The sequence below is a fragment of the Channa argus genome, chromosome 7 (genome assembly GCF_033026475.1).
Source record: "Channa argus isolate prfri chromosome 7, Channa argus male v1.0, whole genome shotgun sequence".
NCBI lineage: Eukaryota > Metazoa > Chordata > Actinopteri > Anabantiformes > Channidae > Channa > Channa argus.
Window position 1 is genome coordinate 10,214,763 of NC_090203.1, and position 21,631 is coordinate 10,236,393.

The 21,631-nt window shown below is 38.9% G+C and overlaps 3 protein-coding genes across 3 annotated transcripts; 1 reads left to right on the plus strand and 2 right to left on the minus strand.

Annotated features, from left to right (window-relative positions):
- The first annotated feature begins 845 nt into the window (after positions 1–845).
- tapbpl (TAP binding protein like) lies at positions 846–7,368 on the plus strand. The gene is made up of 8 exons (XM_067510018.1): positions 846–1,250; positions 1,598–1,810; positions 1,896–2,165; positions 2,270–2,470; positions 2,623–2,790; positions 2,874–2,971; positions 3,451–3,676; positions 5,014–7,368. Exons 1-8 carry the CDS (start codon positions 1,199–1,201, stop codon positions 5,079–5,081), a joined length of 1,296 nt encoding a protein of 431 aa, XP_067366119.1. The 5' UTR covers positions 846–1,198; the 3' UTR covers positions 5,082–7,368.
- Positions 6,111–11,107, minus strand: LOC137130200 (synaptobrevin-like). Its single transcript, XM_067510021.1, has 5 exons — positions 10,334–11,107; positions 9,241–9,388; positions 8,817–8,975; positions 8,380–8,431; positions 6,111–7,995 (listed from the first exon to the last, which is right to left on the minus strand). Coding segments are annotated over exons 1-5 (378 nt in total). The 5' UTR covers positions 10,336–11,107; the 3' UTR covers positions 6,111–7,978.
- A 2,559-nt stretch (positions 11,108–13,666) lies between these two features.
- Positions 13,667–15,826, minus strand: mrpl51 (mitochondrial ribosomal protein L51). Its single transcript, XM_067510020.1, has 4 exons — positions 15,638–15,826; positions 15,326–15,421; positions 14,672–14,779; positions 13,667–14,108 (listed from the first exon to the last, which is right to left on the minus strand). The coding sequence occupies exons 2-4, from the start codon at positions 15,417–15,419 to the stop codon at positions 13,912–13,914; spliced, it is 399 nt and encodes a 132-aa protein (XP_067366121.1). The 5' UTR covers positions 15,420–15,421; positions 15,638–15,826; the 3' UTR covers positions 13,667–13,911.
- Between the last annotated feature and the right edge of the window lie 5,805 nt (positions 15,827–21,631).

Here is a 21,631-nt window from a genome sequence, read left to right on the forward strand (position 1 = left end):
TTTCAGCGTTGATAAAATGGACCAAATAGTGCCCTGATGTCAACAATAGAGAGTCAGTCTGGGATCACATGCGGTAAGAGACACAATGAAGACTGACACAGTCTAAATCAGGGGTCACCAACCTTTTTGAAAGTGAGAGCTACTTCTTGGGTACCGATTAATTTGAAGGGCTACCAGTTTAATACGCACTTTTGAAATAACAACTTTGCTCAATTTACCCACGGGCACCATATTGGTGACCCCTGGTCTAAATCCACATCAGAGTTAAGTTCTCTGGTTAAGACTCAGCATTCCCCTGGAAGGGCCAGACACTCATTCAAGGACAGCAATATTGACATTGTGAACAGAGAAGAAAAGGAAAAGGAAGTAAAGAAAAACACATGGGAGGAGGTTGACAACACCACTTGTCAGCTACATAAACGGTGCAGTCGTGACATCCCTTAACACACATTCACACACATTCTGATTGTATGCCTGTAATGACACATATGGTGGCGACACGCAATCCCAGTGAATCCAAAGCATTAACATTCCTCCACCATTCATTTAAATTGGAGAATTTTTTTGAATGAGAAGCAAAACAACTTCAACGTCATACACAGACTTATAAGTTTTAAACATTTACCAAAAAAAAGGCTTTTAAGATGCTTTATTATCATCCCATCAATATGCATTAAATATATCTTTACATTATTAGATGATAATTCCAAACACTGGAGACGTTTTTTTTTTTTCAAAATAAGTTAAATAGTCCAGTTAAATTTAATTTTAACAAAGCAGAAGCATTTCCGTAGTGACGCATGAGCCGCTGCCTGCTGCTCTGTGATTGGACGATTCCTCAGCTCATTTTTTTTTTCTTTCACTCCTCCACTGGTGCTTTACACGCATGGTTCTCTGGGATACTGTTCCTGTACCACCGAAGCGTTTTCTACGAGATCAGATTCGATTTGTTACTGTTCAGTTGTTGTACATCATCGTTGCGATAAAAGAAAGGCTGCTGGAAAAACAGCGTAGAGTCGCATAGAGCTGTAGTTAGATGTTGAAATCAAAAGTGAAAGTGCCGTGGTGCTTTTGTTTTGACAGCTGATTTTTTTTTTTAATTTTATTTTGTTCGCACGTTAACAAAAAACAAACAAACAAAGAAAACGTTTATCTAAGTAAAAACAGTGAGTACGTAAAAACACGAAAAATAGACTTTATGATGATGATTCAAGTGCTTTGGTTTGGATGCTTCTTGACGTGCGTATCGGGTAAGAGTTTTATCTTGATGCTGGATGTTGTGGTGTCAGTGAATTAAGCTTCAGCTGTTAGTCAAGCTCAGTAATAAACTCTTCAAAGAAGTATTCATTCAACTCTGTTAAAAATACTACCTTGTTAAATAAACTTAAATATTTAACTCTCAACTACTGTGCGCTTTAAGATCGTGTTTAGCACTTGGCATGAGGCTATTATAGAAAAAAGAGACACAATGGGCAGTCAAACGTCAAAAAAGTGAAATGTGTCTACAGACCATAGTTAACATTTTCCATTGAGCATTTCTTCATAAAGACGGCATATGAACTTTTCTCGATTTATAAAATTGTCCCTTGATTTTTAGCTGAAGGCATTGTAGATGTGGTGCTGTCCTGCAGCCTAGTGGAGGAGGGAGTCGGACTAGGTGGAATGGGAGGGGGAGCTCCCTTCACGCGGACTCCAGCCACTCTTGCCTTAAGGGATGTTGCACTCACCTCTGAGGAATCACTTGAAACACTAACTCCGTTTGTACCACCCTCAACCCCAGATCCAGATCTCATCCTGTTTGAGGCCAAAGGTTTTTCAGTTTTCTCTATGTATAAGGTTTGGTGTGATACAAACAGAGGCTCTGTTGAACTTCTTGTGTCTTGACTTTGTGGCAGTGTCATCCCCTGCGATCCCCAGCGCAGATGTGTTGCTTCATGCAGACTGCAATGAGCAGGAGGTGATGTGTGAAATAAGCCGTTACTCTCCGCGTGGATCCCAGGAAAGTTCAGATCCAGCTTATTTCATGGTGTCTCTCAGTGTGGAAGAAGTTGAGTTCAGCACTGTGTTGATTCTGCAGACGACGATGGTGGAGAGGGACCAGTCAACCCTGATACAAAACAAACTGAGTTTGCCTCTTAGCCAGTCGGGAACTCTGCTGACTGAGGGTGATGTCCAAGATTTAAGATGCACTATTGACATGTAATAAAGGTTTATTTATTTGCAGCCAAGTACAACCTTCTGACTGCTGTCTTTGCGTTTTGGCCCTTAGTTATATTCCTGGTCTTTTCCCACATAAAGTCTGTATCTGCGCCTCTGAGAGGTGATGTCCTCCTGAACTGTGGCTTCAAGCAGCAGGAGACGTCCCTGTCACAGGAAGTGGGAATTGAGTGGCGACTGCAGCATAGGGGTAAAGGCCGTAAAGTGTTTGAAATGAAGACAAGGCTGGATGAAGCAGAAGGGAACACAGTGGGTAAGTGCAGGAAGTGTGAAGAAACGTGTGTGGTCTCCACAACCAGCAGAAGATATCTTCTCAAACCCTTATTGATCAACAGTGTACAAAAGCATAGATTGTGTTTGCACAGTTTGTTGCATAGATTGTTTTGTGTTATTTTGTGTTTTCAGTGCATGAAGAAAGAAGGGGCTCTAGCATGGATCCTGCCCAGGTTCTTGCTGAGGGAAACATCTCTCTGACTCTGAACAATCTGAAGGTTATCGATGAGGGGACCTACATTTGTACCGTCAGTTTAGGCCCTTTCCACGCCCAGCAGGTCATTCAACTCCACATTGTTCGTAAGTGTCACCCTAACTTGAACCTGTCAGTTCAGAAAAATCCACAGTATTACTCTAATTTTTCCTCTTCTTTTTGTTTTCAGAGTCACCCCATGTTTCACTCTCAGAGGAAAAGTTAGTTTTGAAGTCGGCCCAGACATTGACTTGCCACTGCAGTAAATACTACCCACTGGATGCTCAGGTTTGTTTGTTTTCAGATGTAATTGTTACCATGCCAACTCTTTATTACCACTGAGTAAATCCAAGGACATCAATTTTCATGTCATGTTGGTGCTAAATGGAACCAGAGGTTACTAAAGTCATGCAAGATTGTATTGTCTTCAGTAAACTCATTGCTTGGGTTATTATGGCAGCAGCATCTAAGAAGCAACTCCGCCTTCAGAGATCACTCAACCTCTACCAAGTGGTGCTTTCAGCAATACAAGCCAGCAGTCACACAAAACTCCCAGTGCCAAAGTAGCGTACCTCTTGCATGAATGTCTTAACCTAGAAAGGAGCTTAATTTAAAGCTCCTCCTACTGACTCATGATGTTACAGACAAGATGTTTTTACTTATTTTCAGCACTTTGTATTCAATAACCCAAATGAAAGTTCCTTTAATAATAAAGTTTGTTTAATCGATTCAGAGGTGCTTAATATGTGCTTTCCTCTACCTTTCAGGTGGAGTGGTTATACCTCTCTCCTGCAGACACAGAGCCCACAGTCTTCCCAAATCAGGGCTCTCTGTCCAGCCACCGGCAGCATGGTGACGGAACATATTCCCAGTCATCTCACCTCACTGTGGCCCCCACTGTCTCCCCAGGAACCAAAATAACCTGCAGGGTGTCTCACATAGCCCTGGATACTCCATTCTCTGTCAGTGTCATGGTAGAAAGTCCTGAACCAGGTAATTAAACTTTGTGTTTTTTGGGGGTCATATAATTATTTGCCTTTTCGCTGAGAGACAGATTTATATTAGTGTATCTAACAGTATAGTAAACTAAAGGCAACAGCTAGCTGTGAGTTACCATAGCTTAACATAAAGACTGGAAACGAGGGGTAAAACTGGCTTGGCTATACAGTAGCTAATAGTGAGCAGATCCACCCATCGCTAATGCTGCCAGCAAGATGTTCTTGTCTTGAATTTTTTACACTTATTTGTTTCACATCAGATTCACCAAACTCTAAAAATTTAAGCCTGTTTTACAAATTACCGCTGGACAATGTTAGGAGAATTCATCGGATATTGTCCGGAGTGGCGTTTCAGACATGTAACTCACAGCGGGAGATCGCCCAAGTGAGACACGCCCTCATGTGTGAAAATCTACTCTGTTATCCACAAGAGGCACAACATTGTATGAAACCTAAGTTGTGGGAAGCAGGTCTTGCCTAGGAGAACATTCAGGAGATTGACCTGCTGACCCTACAACTGTTGGACAAACTGCTGTACCTCCCGAGCCACAGGCCACCCAAATACATATGCTCATACACACCTTTCCCATTCAGCAACTTCGATCTGATACCTCTCAGTCACTTAGCAAGCCGTGATTAGAACCATATAGTGAACAGTTATTAATTTGAATTCATTCAGATGAACTCACTGTAATTCTTAAGTCAAATGCATGTGTTTCCCCTGCGATCAAAGATAAACCATCTTTTTATGACATGTACAACAGGTGTGGACCAATTGTGAATTTTGTTCATGTAAGATCAAATGTGAAATTCAAGGTCAAAGCCAATGATTACTCTTGTAGGTGGCAGTTAGAAACAAATCTGTTTGGATGAGTTGTAGTTGCATAAGCGTTCATTATATCTAGTTTATTGGATAAATACAAAGACTTCATTGTAAAATGGACAAAATCTTTTTCCAGTGAGTTATTCTTGTGTTTCAAGTTGTAATGCTAAGCCGAGCTAATTAGCTGCAGACTTTAGTTTCATGTTTAGCATTCAGATGTAAGTAAAGGTTGACTTTTTACGGAGTCTTAGTGAGGTAAACTATTTCTAGGCTTAAGAGGGACACAGCAATAGTTTAGGTGAAATCACAGCCTCTTATGTTTGTGTCACAGTAGAGAAGCAGAGAGACTTGTTGTCTGGCAAAAAGTGCTAATGAAATTGTGATTCACTTTGCATTTAATGCAGTGCTACATGTTGTCTTGAGATTGTTGATGTGCAATACATTTCTTGTGTCATGTGTTTAATGTCAACCCTGTCTGAACATTTTGAACTGTGTCTTTTACTTTGCAGATTCCTATTGGTGGGTTCTGGGTTTCCTGGTCATTACTGTGCTTTTCTTCTACCAGGTTATGAGATAAGCCAGTGTCAGACGTTCAGTAGCTAATCATGAACCCAGAAAGTTTTTTTTGTGTCCTCTGTGAATGAGTTGTGTTTTTAACTTATTGCTAATTTCATTAAAGGTCATCACTGGATATCTTTGTTCTTCGAGCTTTTTACTGGACAGAAAACATTTTGGAGAAAACTGTGCATTTCGTATTTGCTTTGAATGTTTTGGGTTGAGAATTGTTGGTTGTGTTTACTAATACAAAATTGCACTAAGTAGGCTTGAATCTTGCATTTATGTTTTCCAGTGAAATATAAAATTTTAGGAATTTGGCGTAAGACGCCATTACATGTCACACATATTATTTTTCCTACATTGATTTATTGACTTGTGTGTGCTTGATGCCACCTCATCAGAGGTCCTAGAATAGTTGTTTCACCTGCAGGTACCACCAGGAATTTGAAATTTGTGTCATTTAATTAAAAGAACAACGTAAGTCTGTTAAGCCTGATCTACTGTAGCAGGACTGCTGTTTTCCATCATGGAATAATCTGCGTTGCATTGACATGAGAACACGACCTTAAGGGACTTTTAAAAAGTAATTTGTTGCTTAGTATAAAAGTGTGCAATAATCATGATAATGCGGATCAGATTTAAAAATTATACTGTTGCTTTTTTGTGCGTGTGTGTGTGTGTGTGTGTGTGTGTTTCTGTCAGCAACTTATCAACACTGGTGACAAGAGATGATTGGACATTTGCTGTCAAAGTAAAATGTCTTTATTGATACTGTGGTTCTGTGTAGTAACTGTGTATTATATGGATTGTTAATGTTTATAAGGTTCTTTACAATATGAATTTTGTGACCATATACATTTTAAGGTGTTGATAAATAGTTGTACATTTCTTGTATTACAACTGATTTAATTTATGTTAAAATTACGTCGCGGCCCCTTTTATAAAGTCTCGGTCAGAATTTGTATACTGTAATGAGGCCATAGTAGAAAAACACTTTCGAAAAACAACAAGCGCTAAATTGACCCATAAATCAAGAAAACACAATAGATCATTTCTCTCGATGATTTCTTTATTGGCATCAGCAAAAGTGTTAAGCATGCATTTGTTTTTGCAAGTTCAGTTGCATCTCCGACTGCATTTTCAGGTTGTAAATGATAAAACTTGTTCTCATGTCTCTTGTGGTAATTACCCAATGAAACTGCTGCACAATATCATCAGATAATTTAGGCTACTGCTACATTAATGCATAAAACTTTTCACATAAGGTTGTTTGCATTTTCACAATCTTAACTCTGCAAAAATAAGTATGAAGAGAGGGAAATTAACTGAAACCTTTATAAATTAAAGACTTATTAGACATATTTTCAGAAGACTAGTCAGACAGATGTTTACTACCGGTCTACTCATATATACTACATGATATTAACAGTTTACTACAGCAGCAGTTGTTTGCAGGCTCTAATTCAAAGCAAATGAATTTAACAAAATGTGCCAAACTCTTGAGCATCATTGCATTGCTAAAGCATTAATTATTCAATCAGAAAGAAATTATACACAGGTCCTTTAAACCACTAACAAAAGAAAATGTACAATCGGCAGTTAGATTCAGAAATAACAGATACACAGGTCACACAGATAGGGAAAACTATGGACATTGTTTGCCATGCAAGTTAGAAACAAACACTCACATTGCCTGTTACCATATTGCAGGTGTCAGATGAGTCTGTTTTTAAAGTGAGTGAGTCGGGAGGAGGAGGGCCCAGTGGCTCTAGATCTTTTCTCTTTTTCATTGTTTTTTTAGATCAGGTCAACAATCTAACACTTTATCAGCACAACACTCGAACAATTCAACTTGTACCTGCGTAAAATGTGACGCTACACATTCATCCGTCTGCGCTGTTCAAGTCTGAGTTAAGAAACTTACTTTGAGGGAGAGCGGTCAGTTTGTGTATACAGGAGATTGTCTGTTGAGGTTACTTGTCTGCTTGCTTTGCTGTGCATATTACTATACCAATACTGGTTGTACAAAAACCAAAGTACAAATGAAGCATAGTTGTAGAACTGTTTTATCAATAAATGCTTACCAGTCTAGACTTAAAGTTGTCTAATTTATACAAGAGAAAAATGTCTCTTAATACCTTTCCCTGAATCACTTCCATCTGTCATTTGACTTTTCATTATTTTCATTATTTCAAGTTTGACGGAAAAGGAAAGAACAAGTTATAAAGTCTATTAGCTCATTTGGAAAAAGCTATTAGCTACAATGCATTTGATCACAAACACACACACACACACACACACACACACACAACAAAAATGATCATTTTAATCTAAATGACCTTGTGTTAGTAGCATTGATGGTAGCAGTTGTGACAAAAGGGGTGAGCGAGTTAGGCAAGTCAGTATCAATCTACAAATGTAGGATTTTCAAAAAAGGTCTTATGAACAAGCTTTGGTGTTTCTGGGATAAAAAGGACTGCAAACTTTTTTTTCGATCTCCCTGCATATATTCACCTTCGGTACATTGTACATTTCCTCCGTATCTTCATTTAGTGCCCAGTGTGCCCCCATGTCACAAGGGTTTTCTTTCTCCTTTCTTTTCTTTCTTTCCTACTCTTTCCCTCTGCCTGCTGTGTCCCTCAATAATACATGAGGTGCAGAAACAGGAAAGAGTGAGACTTCACACCAAAAAGAGTGGACAAAAGCAGCAAGAGCAGACAGAAAGGGGGGGGAAGAGAGCAGACACACCTACAAGCTCTACTGTCATGTATAAGTGCAAGATGGTTTGATGGAAGGCTGTGTGAAGAGAGGGAGGAGAGGACAGATAAAATATAACAGAGTGGCGCTTGTTTATTTTTTTCTCTTCCCTCTCATGTCATTCTCAAGTCCATATCCATCTGTACTGACGGGCTGAGCTTAGTAGAAGAAGTACACTGTCAATGAAGGAGAGAGGGAGAAGTCATTAATCTACTGGATTATCTCACTTAAAAATACAAGTACAGCAGAAAACACAGAGCTCCCCTTTTTAAATACTTCTCACAAGTATATAAATATAAAGAACTGGTAAAATAGTTTTTATATTAATAATTTATTATAATATGAAGCCATAAATAATTGACAATCAGAGCAGAAATAGGCAGGCCAGATGAGGGCTTGTTACAGCAGAAATACAAATAATATGTTGTTTCTGCCTTAAACCTGAAAACAGGAAAAACAACTTTGCATTTCCTGTTAATAGAAGCCTGTACACCAACATGTCAGTTATCAGACAACTCAATCATTATATTAGGATTTGGATGAAAGTATCTTCTACTTACAGAATATTATCCCGACCACAATAACTCCAATGATACCCATCATGATCATCATCTGAAAAAAGATGACCAACACATTTACTATCATTCTATGTCCCATTCTAAAGAAATTTACAGCTAGACAACCTTTAATTACTTTTGGTGTGCAGTGCCTGAAAAATAAATTGCAACACCAAAAACCTATTTACAACACTTGAGATTGTTTGGAATTTTCATGCTTCAGTTCATCAATCATGAGTATTTCTGAGTCTGTAGTGAAAACTCTACAGTAAAAGACTTCTTATGGCTCCATGAAGCATCTGTTCAGACCCCCACAGCAGCTCATCAACGGATTACCATTATTCCATGCAGCGTACCAGACAACTAACAGGTGTATCATTAAAACATTACTTCTTTCATTGACAACAGTCTGTTTAATAGATCCAGACTAATGTGCCCACCTTGCAGTTCTTCCACCAGTACTTGTTCTTTAGCTTGGCTGCACAGCTTTCAAACTGTGAGGCTCCGGCCTGGAGAGCATCTGCTCTGTCATCCAGCTCTGAAAGCTTCTGGTCCCTTTCCAAAACTTTGTCCACATTCACCCGCATGATATCCACCACCTAGCCCAAAGGATGAGATAGCATTTGGCAGGGGTATAGAGGAGAGAAGAAAAGCCTATTTAAACAAGAGCACCAAAGAGGACAGATGGTTTTCTGAATTTATTCATCACAATTAAGAAAAAAAAAAAGTTGCCAGACCTTCCCAGAGAAGTTTAGAGCAACAACTTAGTCTGAAAACACAGTAAATCTAAATTTTTCTGCCACTCATGAACATTGACATGTCAAACATTTGCCCAGAATTCGAGTCTGGCTTGCTCCAGCTCACCTCCTCAACTTGGGCCTGTGTTTGCTGGAGCCTGCGGTTGCTGGTAGTGTTAGGTGGTCCTGCAGGTTGCCCAGCTGGAGCTCCATCTGCACCAGGGGCTCCTGGAGCACCAGGAGCTCCACCTGGGGCAGCAGCATCTGGGGCAGACCTGAAGAGAAGCACAAGGAGGAGAAGGAGACTTTTGTCAGAGAAATAACAGAAGAAAAGAGGAAAACTGGATAATCTGCTAAAAGCTGTTTGTTTTAGGCACATAATGAAAAATTGTCCTTTTGCACAGAAGGTAAAATGTTTGGTGTAAAAGCTTCTTGGGTGAGGGAGCGAATTGAGTTGATCTGCTAGTTATGAAGAAGGGAGGAATCTATTATAACAAAAAAAGTGTGGACAGGGAAAGAAAAGAGGAACCAAATAAAGTGAAAGAAACAAACAAGCGAAGGTGAGGAGTGAGATGGAAAGAAAATATAGGCCACAGATTAGAAGGGAGAAATACAGGGAGGAGATTTGTGATGGATTGCAGAGAATTGAATGGGACAGAGAAAAATAGGTGAGGGAAACCGAAAAGATGAAAGCGTTATAATCTGCTTGGGGAAGCGTAATTAATGGGTACAGGAGGTTTAAAGCAAACAAGGTCCTCAGGGAAGCAGCTACTGACTCAGCTGCTGAGCAGTTTTATAGAAATCACTTTTTTGCAGCCAGAAGACAAAAAAATCATAGCAATTCAGCAGATGGAGAACAAAAATGTCCTCATCAATAATTTGGCGTTAAGCAGATAATGACTTAAGTTCATCAATCATGTGACTCACAATTTACTGTAAACTCTTCCTTTTTTTAATTCTCAGGTGCAAAATGATTTAAAAGCTCATGTTAACCTTTATGCTTCAGTGACATCAGTCAATACTTGAATACATAATTTTACAATGCCGCGGCAGGAATTTAACTTGCGTCAGCAAAATTCATCAAGCTGAAAGAAATCAGTTTAGTTGCGGACCCCCACTCATCATCCAAGTATAATAATAACAGCGAAACATACAGTAAAATCGACAGGTTCAATTGGGAAAAATAAAAAGTGCATTAGAAAATCCGCATTTTTACTCACATTTTCTATGCAGATGTTTGGACCGAGTCACGGGGAGCGGTGGAGGGGTGACGGGCTCTGAGGCAGCAGAGTGAGGATCTGAAGTACGACACTAAAGGAAGAAACGCAAGATTATAGAAAAAAGGAGACGTGGGTGTCTAGGCACTGGTCCAAACTAAAGTCCAATTTTTCAATCAGCAAAGTGACTAAAGTGCGGCGCTGACAGCAGACAGAGGCGGAGGGTCTTGGCGCAGTGGAGGTGATCTTCTACAGATGCATTTATACTGCAAGAAGGTTAGCAAAAGTACCGCAATACAGAGACACGACAACTGGTGGAGGGATAATTCACCGGGACGAGACGGAAGACTCGAAGGGGAGACTGATGCGAGCCTAAAAGCAAGGCGTTTCTAAATTATAATCCATCTAAAAGAAATCCACAGCGCTTAGATTCCTGCAGAGCAGCTTCCAGCTCCTCCGAGTGATGCTGAGTCTTTATAGAGCTGCTGCTGGATGCTGAGACGCAGCACTGATTGGCTGGTTGAGTTACTTCTTCTAAAAGCTACTGGCAAATGCGTGCAATTTAATATTAAGCGAAAAAGTCCAGTCATGGAAATGGAGCTGATTTCTTTGGGTCCCACCTCTCCGTCTTTCTCTCCCTCTTTCTCTTCCTGTGCCGATGAACGTGCGTCTTTTGTAAGTGCGGTAGTTTCCCCAGTGTTAAATGTTGTGGCTCTGTAGGCTGCTGCAATAATGCGTCTCCTCTTGCCTTCCCTACTTGGACCCGTAACGACAGTGCGGTACCCCCCTCCCCTCCCCCCTCTCGCTCCCTCTCTCCCTTCACTCTTTGCAGTACTGCAGTTCTCTGTTTCATATAGGGCGGCAGGACGACACTGCGGTACAGTGGGTATCTACAGAGTGTTGACTCGACTGTTTCCCAGGCCTGGGATTCTCCCCATTTCCTCCTACTCATCTATCACATTTATCTTCGTGCTTTCTTCATTATTTCCCAACAGCGCATCACATGTGTGTGTGTACTTGCAATTTGTTTTCTTTTAGACTCCACAACTCAATGACTGTACTCCACACCTATATTAAACATCAGAAATCCACAAACCTTTGGGCTCAAGACCATTTTAGTTTAGCAATGTTGCATCGGAGTTGAATTATGAGTCATGTTTGCTTCTTCCATGCAGTACCTCATATAAATAGGTTTCACAGCAAAAAGTAAGTCATTTGTGTAGCAAGCACATAATTAAAATATCCTACAATACCTCACCTCTCATGATCCCCTAAGATGTATACAATCCAATTTATCCAATTCAAGCTTTGGGTTGACATCACCTTAACATTAAAACCTCACTGATGCTCTGGTTAAACCATAAAATGCTGTAGAAAAGCCTTTTTCTCTGTATACAAGTTATGGTTGTACATTCAGTTAAATGACTGTCAACTCACTGCATGTCCAAGTGCTAACAGTAACCAAACCCTCACCCCCAAAAACAACAAATTTAAATTATTTGTCTTCATCACAGCATGGGAAATATATTAAAAAACCTAAATGAATAAAAATTGAAATTGCACATTTTAAATTTAAAAGCCTTTAATCTCAGGTCAGATCTGTAAGCACTTGTTCAAATGAACCCCCTCCTTATTTATTTTAGTAGCTGGAGTGAGTCTCCTTGTTTTCTATAAAGCAGTCATACCAAGCTTTGCCATAAACTAACAGAAGTCTATGAAAAGTATTAAGAGGTGTAACAGTTTATATTGGATTCAGCCTTAGCACAAAGTGCTGCACTTTATCCGTTATACAAGTGTTTGCTTGTTCTTAATTATCCGAAGACTGAATCATGTACACTGGACTTTTTTTTCTTGGTTAGAAACATTTGGCTGCTTATCCAAGAAGCTTCTTCAGTCTGAATAAGGTGCCTAGGGAACCTGGTTATATCCTCCAGAGTAGGCTTTTGTTCCACCCTGGCCTGAATAGGCTCATTACGGTGGGAGGTGGGAACAGGGTGGAGTCAGACATTTAGTCATTTAGCAGACGCTTTTATCCAAAGTGACTAACAAGTGAGGTACAAGGCGAGCAGAAATCCAAGTCAAGGAGAAAACATCAAAGCGAAGTCCTATCAGAAAAGTGTTTACATTTCATGAGATGCAAGTGCAAGAAAGAGCAGAAAGGAAGGTGCGGTAGAGTTCTGTTTTCAGCAGAGTCATCAATATGTAACGATTAAGACCCTAACTCCCTAAAGATGGGGGTCGTTAGGTGTGGCCCTTTTGGTGGATGTGTAAAGTTGTCTTAATCTTTCTGGAGATGAATGAAAGGGCAGTATGAAAAATGGGAGACAGGTTGCGCCTGGGGCTACCTCCTCTGTTGAGAGGAGGATTCTCCATGTGAGCATAAATGGCTTTACGTACTCCTCTCATACCATCTGTCTTCTCTGTCCAAAACGTGTGCTTTGGCATCCTCAAACGAGTGTCCTTTGTCCTTCAGGTTTAGGTACACTGCAGATTCTGGTCCTGAGGTGTTGCTTCTCCTGTGCTGGGCCATCATCTTGTCTAGAGGCTGTTTGGTTTCTCCAATGTAGAGCTCTGAGCACTCTTCACTGCACTAGAATGCATATACTATGTTGCTCTTCTTGTGTTTAGGTGTTTGGTCTTTTGGTTGGGCTCTTTTACTCAGTGTGTTGGTGGCTTAGAAGTGAACAGGTATGTGGTGTTTTTTGAAAATCATTTTGAGCTTCTCTGACACTCCAGCCATTTAATGACTCACCAGGTTTTTCGTTTGACTCCATGTCTCTGCTCTGTCCATCGTCCTTCTGGATCTGGATGACATCTTGTTAAAGGCCCACTTTGGATAACCGCAGGCCTTGATAGCGGTCCTCAGACTGGCTCCTATGCTGAAGTGGATCGTGGTAGTCAAAGCGTACCTACTGGTCCGTGGGTTTCCTGTAGAATTCTATTACTAGGTTGCCACAAGTCCCAACATTCCCTGCGCAATCCAGGAAGGCCAGCCTGTTGTCATTGGTGTCCTCCCTGGTGAACTTGACGTTGATGTCAACTGCATTCATGTGATCTGTGAACGCCTTTACCTCCTGGATCTTGATCTTTACCCAGGTGTCATCTACATCTCTGAACATATCTGTTCCAGTTGTTCTTAATTACTTGTACCAGGAGGTGTCAGTACTGAACACCAAAACAAACTTTACACGTTTTAAAAATTCCCTCACAGGCTTTAGACCCAACTTAAGCTCTAAACCTCCTGATTACTGATTTTTGAAATAAACATCAAAATTAATAATACTAGGTAAGTTACCAATGGCTGAAAAGCACAAAAATAAAGACTTCCTTTTCACGCAGTTTGTATTATATGTATTTTCAGTCTCATATGATATTTTTAACAGGGCCAGAGATATTCAACAAATTTAGGTACAGGAAGTATTCTACTTGGAATCACACAACTCTGTTCTCGTCGAAAAGATGTAACATAGAAAAATGTCAATAATCCAACCACAAAATAACTAGAAATCATACCACTACACTCTAGACTAGACTCCTTATTGACTGGTCTGTATATATTTGCCAGTATGGTCGGTTCAGTTTTATCGACGTTTGCCAATCCGGTTGAAATGTCTGTAAAGGTGGCGAATCCTCTTCTCCAAGTTGTGTCTGTCCAGAGTCATCATTCTGTCTCCCACCATCTTCTTCTTCCTAATTAGACGCTGCAGTTCATTACCTTTAAAGCCCTTTAGCCAGCAGGGGGCCACAATCAGGTCTCTAGGATGAGCTTTGAAATCTCCTGAAGAACAAAGTGAAGAGATTGTTTCGTTTTGTTTTTGCAGAGAAGGTGAAGAGGAAACACAGCGTCAAATACAACACACAGACATTTGGCCACTGAAATTCCAGGACTTTACAGGATTTCAAAAAGACTTCCATGAGCACAAACACAAGATTGTCATTTGTAATATTTATGCATTAAACATATAAGAAATTTATTCCACAATACATTTGTATACTGTGGAAAATATTGAAATTTTACTCTAATTTTATCAGTTGTGAATATTTTGTCAACTAAAACATATACTACAGTCTAAAGTGACGGTTGTTATGCAAACAGCAGCATCCTGAACAACACAACTGCACAACAACAGACAGTTCACTATGTCCATGCACAGGGCATGGTGAGAAAAACAATGGCAACAAAGACACAAATCTTTTTAAAACTGATATTATTAGAACCAAAATAAACAAATCCTTTATTCCATGACTAAAATTCCTAACCCTGCATATGCTCTAAAAGTTTTATATATCAGGCTGAGACAGCCAACCGGTAATTGGTTTTACGCAGTTAAGCACACTTACCTAAGATGCCAATGTTATCATAAACTCCATACATGCTCCTCTTCTCAGTCCACCTGTCTACCTTCTTTAGCTGAGGGATGGCATGCATTCTGATCTGGCAGCATGTACCTGAAGACAACACATTGTTTCGAGTCAGTATTAAATTTCTTTTTGTTTAGATACATATAGTGCTGCTAAAATTGGTAGATTTACTGATTTTGCTTAGATTTTCGAAGGCCTGATTAAAACAACATAAATTATATATAATGACACAATTGTGCATCAGACCAGTGTTTTATAAACATACCCCACAATTCACCTCACTACCCCTTAGCTTTATTTTGTGATCCTTCTGAGAGGCTGAACCTCACATTGGGACGCATATAATAAACTACCTAATCATAAATACTGTAGTATAAACTAGCTTTGAATTGATACAACCGTTATCGTTGTTGCATTAATAGAGACTGCCAGTGTACTAGGCATAGGGATTTTTTTTTTAGTCCAGAACTTTTAGTATTCCTAAGAGCATGCTTCTTAGTATCTTGACTTAAGTAGGATTATAAATGGGGTACTTGGGCTGTAAGGGATGGTACTGCTGCAGCACAGACACAAACACAGACTACTTTAGGCAGAAGACTAGTTCTTAAATCCAGTAAACATAGCTTTACTCACCAGTAGAAATGGTCCTGGCTGTGTGGAGCAGAGTCCCGGCGGACTGACACAGAGCGGACGCTCCAGCTCTCAGTAAACCTCCCAGCACAGACATGTCTTTTAAAGGATAACAGTAAAGCAGTTTAAAAAGTAATTTTCATATTCAGGTAAAGTCATTATTCTGTTTCTAAATCCTGTTTTGACCTGTTGGATGGTCTGTTTTTATTTCTTGTCTCATCACACGCATTAGCTTATTAAGAGTCTTTAACCTGACCCTTAGCTTTAGCCGTAGTTAGCAAATTAGCTAACACCCGCCAGTATTACAAACATTACCTTTTCAGCGTCAATCACCGATCGTATGCTAGCTGAGTTCTGTTTTATTGTTACAGACGTATCACAAACTGAAGCTTGCTTCAGAGTTGTGACACCTTAAAGATAAGTTATTGAGGGTTCAACATGCTCCAAGTGGCCGCTTCCATGTTACTCTCCGTCCCACAATGCATGGCGCCTGTACCGTACTATCCTAAGAGCAGCGCACAAACAATCGTTCGACGGGTTTACAACTTGTCACATCCGGAATCGTCCATTCGTCTTCCTCTTCACTGGTGTTTAATCAAATGGGAATGTATAATAAGAATGCATGTATTTCCTAAAGTTAATAGAATAACTGTGGTGGAAAGTAACTTAAAGTAAAGCTGACGTTACTTAAGGAGAAGGATATTGGGAAATTGTACTTACATAAAAGAAGTTACTTTAAAGTATTTTATCGAAACAAAAGTAAAACAGATTTCTGAAATTGTGCACTTAAAAGTAAAAAGTACTACTACTCTTAATTGATATGAACTATTAAATGCAACAGCACCTGGAGACTACAACAAAAACTGGAATAATATATTGTCTTTTGGTGAATTTGCTTGATAAGATTTACTAACAGACAGACATTTTGCAGCTTTTGGGTAGAACTGATTATTTTACATACAACATAGATAATAATAAATCCGAGGGGGGGGCTATATGTTGAAGTGTCTCTGGGCAGGACACTGAACCCCTAACAGCCCATTCCCACCCCCAGCTGTGCAGTGCCCGTCCAAGCCCGGCAGAAATTGGGGAGGCTTTGTGTCACGAGGGACATCCTGTGTAAATCCTGTGCTAAATCAACATGTGGACAATGATCTGGAATATTATTTAAGAAATTTAAATGTATTGAATTTAAAATCTATTAGTAGGTAATTGGTGACAGGTGAGGACAAATGGAGCATCCACCCAAGGTTCAGTCTTTGCAAGCAAAGATCGCTCCACCACTTTTTGCCAAACTTTGTTAGGGAGTTCAAAAAGAATACTTCTCCATGCTGACTGGAAAGAATTTAGGTCTTCTAATGTGAAAAGATTCAGGGACTCCAGGCAAATCTCGGTAGGTAAATGCCAAAGGTAGAAACCACTATTAAAAGGGCATCACCTTTGATCCCTCCAGTGGCATTCCTTGAGAAACGGTCATTCTACTGTACTACAATGAATGTAGCTGCAGTACATGGTCTCAGGAGTATTTTAACATGGTATGCTGCTGCCTCCAGGAATACAACCTGATACTCTATTATACAAGGAAGAAGCTACACATTGATTCTGTGAGGAAACAAAGCCAAGTCCCAAGATGATGTAAAATGGACTGAAAGACAGTGAAAACATGATCTTTGGTCAGATGAGTTCACATTGTAGTTTGTTTGTATGGTGTATGACCCAGAGATGACCCAGATTGTTATCAGTGAATAATACAAAAGCCAGCATCTGTAAAGATACTGGATGCATTTGGCCACTGCATAGTTGACTTGACTATATGTAACAGTACTAACCTGCTATGTACAGTATAAACTCATAATGTAATAAAAAATGTAATAAAAGTCAATAATGTAATGACTTGCACATAACATGCACATATGTGCAAAACCTATAAAATAAAATTTTGTGCAAGTTACGACATGGGCTGCAGGCTTTGTGGGCGACTGGGGCGCAGGGAGGTAGAGCAGTTGTCCACTAATCTTACAGTTGTTGGGTCAATCCCCGTCTCCTCCAGTCACATGTCGAAGTCTCCTTGAGCAAGACACTGAACCCCAACTTAGTTGCTCCCGGTGAGTGTTGGCCAGCTGCATAGCAGCTCCCCCATCGGTATATGAGTGTGTGTGTAATTGTGAGTGTGAATGGGTGAATAAGAAGCAGTGTAAAGCGCTTTAAGTGCCAATAGGTAGAAAATCACTTTATAAGTGCAGACCATTTAGGTCTAGTATAAGTGTTATATACATTGCACTATTTCCAAATCATCATGGGCTGCATGAGTCATATCTCAACTATGCAGTATGTGTTTTAATTTAGACAAAGGTGAATTCCTGGAAAGATGCTGTATTTTAGCACAGACACTTTTAAGGGGGCATTATAGAAATACACAGTTGCCCATAAAGTTGGAATAACTATGTTTTCAGACACATTTGCCTTTTTAGCAAAAGTCAGTTGTATTTGGATTGTATCTATCAAGAATAAATTACATTGTCACAATAATTTCATGAGAAGAGGTAAAAAATAATTTATTCCAACTTCCGATATTATGGACAACAGTGTACATGCATTTGTATGTGCTTTGCATTAGAATGTCATCCTTAAACTTGAAAACACATGGTGCACAGTTGAAATGTAACTCATGCAGGCTATGATGGTTTGAAAGGGAACAGGGCTATGAATAAAATACTCTACATACTAGACCTTAAAGCATTACATTTATTAAATATATTTTTAAAAAATGGCCACAAAACTCAGAATGTAATGCGTGGAATAAAATTTATTACATTATGCACAAACACCTGTTGTGTTATTTTTATTAAATTATTGACTGTGATTAATAGTTAAAATATTGTAATTAATAGAAAAGGTGATGTAACACGGTGGTAAACATGTCTCTGTTCAAACTTTTTTTGAGTGAGTTGCAGGCAAAGTATATTGACAAATCACAATTTGTTTTTGTTTTTATTGCATCTACATGAAAAATGCTTCTAAATGTATCTTAATATGGAGAGGTGCTATCAATATAGGTTCTATATGCTGCAGCTTTAACAGCAACATATGTTTAATGGTCAACCACAAGCCAGTAGATCTTTTTATCCATTCATTATCTTCAATTGTATATCCCACACTCACATTTAAACCTACAGGAAATTTACAATCACCAATTACACTAACCAATCACCTCACTAACATCATGTGTTTGGACTGCAGGAAGAAACCAGAGTACCAGGAAAAATCCCATGCAAGCATGACGAAAACATGCAATTTCCACACAGAAAGGCCACAGTCTGCAGCTAGCTTCAAACCAGGGACCTGCTATTAAGGGCGACTGTGGCGAGGAGGTCAAGTCATCCAACAATTCCAGGGTTGTTGTTTCAATGCCCGTCCTCTCTGGTCACATGTCAAAGTGTCCTTGAGCAAGACACTGAAGTTTCTGTACTAAAATACAGCGTCTTTAATTTGTTAATAAAAAGTTAAAACACAAGATTTGGAAATAGCGCTATGTATAAAATACTCTTCATACTGGACCTAAAGCATTAAGACAGTGAACCCAAAACTTAGTTGCTCCCCGTAAGTGTTGGCTAGCTGCATGGCAGCTTCACCACTGGTGCATGAATGGGTGAATGAGAAGCAGTGTAAAGCACTTTGAGTACCAATAAGTAGAAAAGCACTATATATATTTATGTGCACACCATTTGCCATTTAGGTGCCAGCACTAACCAGTCCACCACTGTGATGCCCCAGTCATTAGATAAATATGTGAAATTTTAGAGATACATTTTATGCACATGTATTCACATCACTCAATGGGAAATTTACCCATCTAACCATCTAACTTATAGGAATAATATTATATTTTCTTTAATTGATGGAGGGTCTGTGAGTTACTGACAAAACAAAAAGTTGATGTCAGTTTTAATCAGTGAAGTTTACAGCTGAACTTGGATGCAAACATAAAAATATGCAGACATCCAGACTATTTTTTACTCTCTCCCTCTGCATGGGTCTCTTGGTATGTTTGTCTCTCATTCCATCTTCTCTCTCTGTTTTCTCTGTTTCTCTATCTATCTCATACACACACACACACACACATACATATACACACAGACTGATACTTTCAGTCTTAGTGTTGTAAAGAGCTAAGTGGAATATTTTTTCATTTTCAAAGAAACTATTGCAACACAACTGATCTTTGTCTTTATTTCATTTTTGCTAAGGCGTCAGCCAGTGTGTGGAAATTTAAACCAGACAAAACATTATTAAACATTAGATTCCATTGAGATTTAACATAACACACTGCAATGGCCTGTGCAAAGAATGAGCAGCACTTTACTGTAAGTGTGGAGGGTGTGTCTTCATATTCAATTAAAATGTTATGCCTTTACATTTGCAAAACCAGGCAATGCAAATACGCAAAGTAAAAAGTAATTTATTATATCCAGAAGAAAAATGAACAATGGCATTCTTTTACATTCTACACCTTAAAATATGATGAAGTCATGCAAAAAATAAAATGCAGGTTTTTTGCTCACCACATAAGCTGATGCATAGTCTGGTAAGAAACCATAGTTATGCATTCTCTGCATCCCAGATACACAGTCATGTGCTCACTTTACTGTTGAACAAAATGCTGACATGAGAAAAAACGTTAAAATCTTCTCGTCAGAGCAGCATTTTTTTATCAGTGCTGTGTTTCCTCTGCCAGTAAAACTCAGCGGAACATAATATTTTATCACCTACACACATAGAGCTGCATACTGTGATATAATCATACCAGTTATTCAAACTAGACCACAACAGTGCTTACAATAATTCAGAAAGTCTTTTTGTCTTAGGATTACGTTAATGCTGATATAAAGTTATAGAACACAATTTGTGTCTGTGGCAAGGGGAAAGATAATTCAGTGAGAAATTGACACAGGAACAAACTACTCACTTGCTTGACTTGTACAGAAGAAATCTGATTTGACTATTTTCCAAACTCATCCTTATTTACATAATCATCTGCATCCCTTCAACCTCATAGATCAATTGTTTCCATGTAAGGGGCATTTTTTTCACATTCCCTTCTGCTTATATTCAGATGCAGAAGATGTGACTAAACATCAGCTGTAGGAAGGTAAGACCACTTCACAGTGAATGACGCACATATGACCCCAACACTGAGCTTCAAAGACAAACAACAGCTTTTTCTCTTCTTTTTGTGAGAAAATACCAAGCTGAAGCCACAACTTAAAAAAAATTAAAGCACTGATTCAAATTTGAAGTTGATAGTGTTTGATGTGAAGAGGATGTTTTGGTTTGATGACATGAAGAGTTTGAACTCACTGTATAACTCATCTAGCAGTCAAATGGCACTACCAGGGAAAATGTCTCCACGAGTTAAAGAAAAACAGCTCTGAGGTTTCACCCACACTTTCTCAGGTGTATCTATGTGGAAGACTTTTTATCAATCTATACACTTTTACTTATCTATCTATCTATCTATCTATCTATCTATCTATCTATCTATCTATCTATCTATCTATCTATCTATCTATCTATCTATCTATCTATCTATCTATCTATCTATCTAATCTATCTATCTATCTATCTATCTATCTATATATCTATCTATCTCTACACTGTAAATTTTGTTAGATTGATAAAAGATTTCACATTATTGGAAATATCCCTACAGTAAATGAGCTTACAGTGTACGGTTACATACAGATGTTTATAGGTGAGTAAATTGCAGAGTTCTAACACAAAAAAATAGCTACCAAGTTACTTATTATTTGCTAGTTAAAGCAATACATTTTGAAATTAAATTCAAGTCCAGAGCTACTAGCGCCAATTTTAAAATACTACCTATTCTAACATTACCAGGAGTTACTCTTTCTGAAGTACTCATATATTTATTTGTAATTATTCAGTGAAAAAAATGCTCATATTTCTCACTCACCAATACTAATGATGAGCATTGAGCCAAAAACCAAGAATTATTTAACTGTAACATTTTTGACCTGTTATGGAACTAAACCTTTTTAGAGAATTAGGCTTTTTCTTTCTTTTCCTGATGATGTGGGGTGGGTATCAGACTCTACCATCATATCCTCAGTAGCACAAACACTTTCTCTTGTTCAGTTAAGTTCAGTAACAGTAGCAGTTCTCTATTAACTTCAATCTATTTCATGCCTATATCTTCAAATTTACAACCTTTTCTGATATCTAATAAATACTGCTGAAATCAAGGCGGGATAGATAAATGTTTGACCGGCAGTGTAGGCCTGTTTCTAC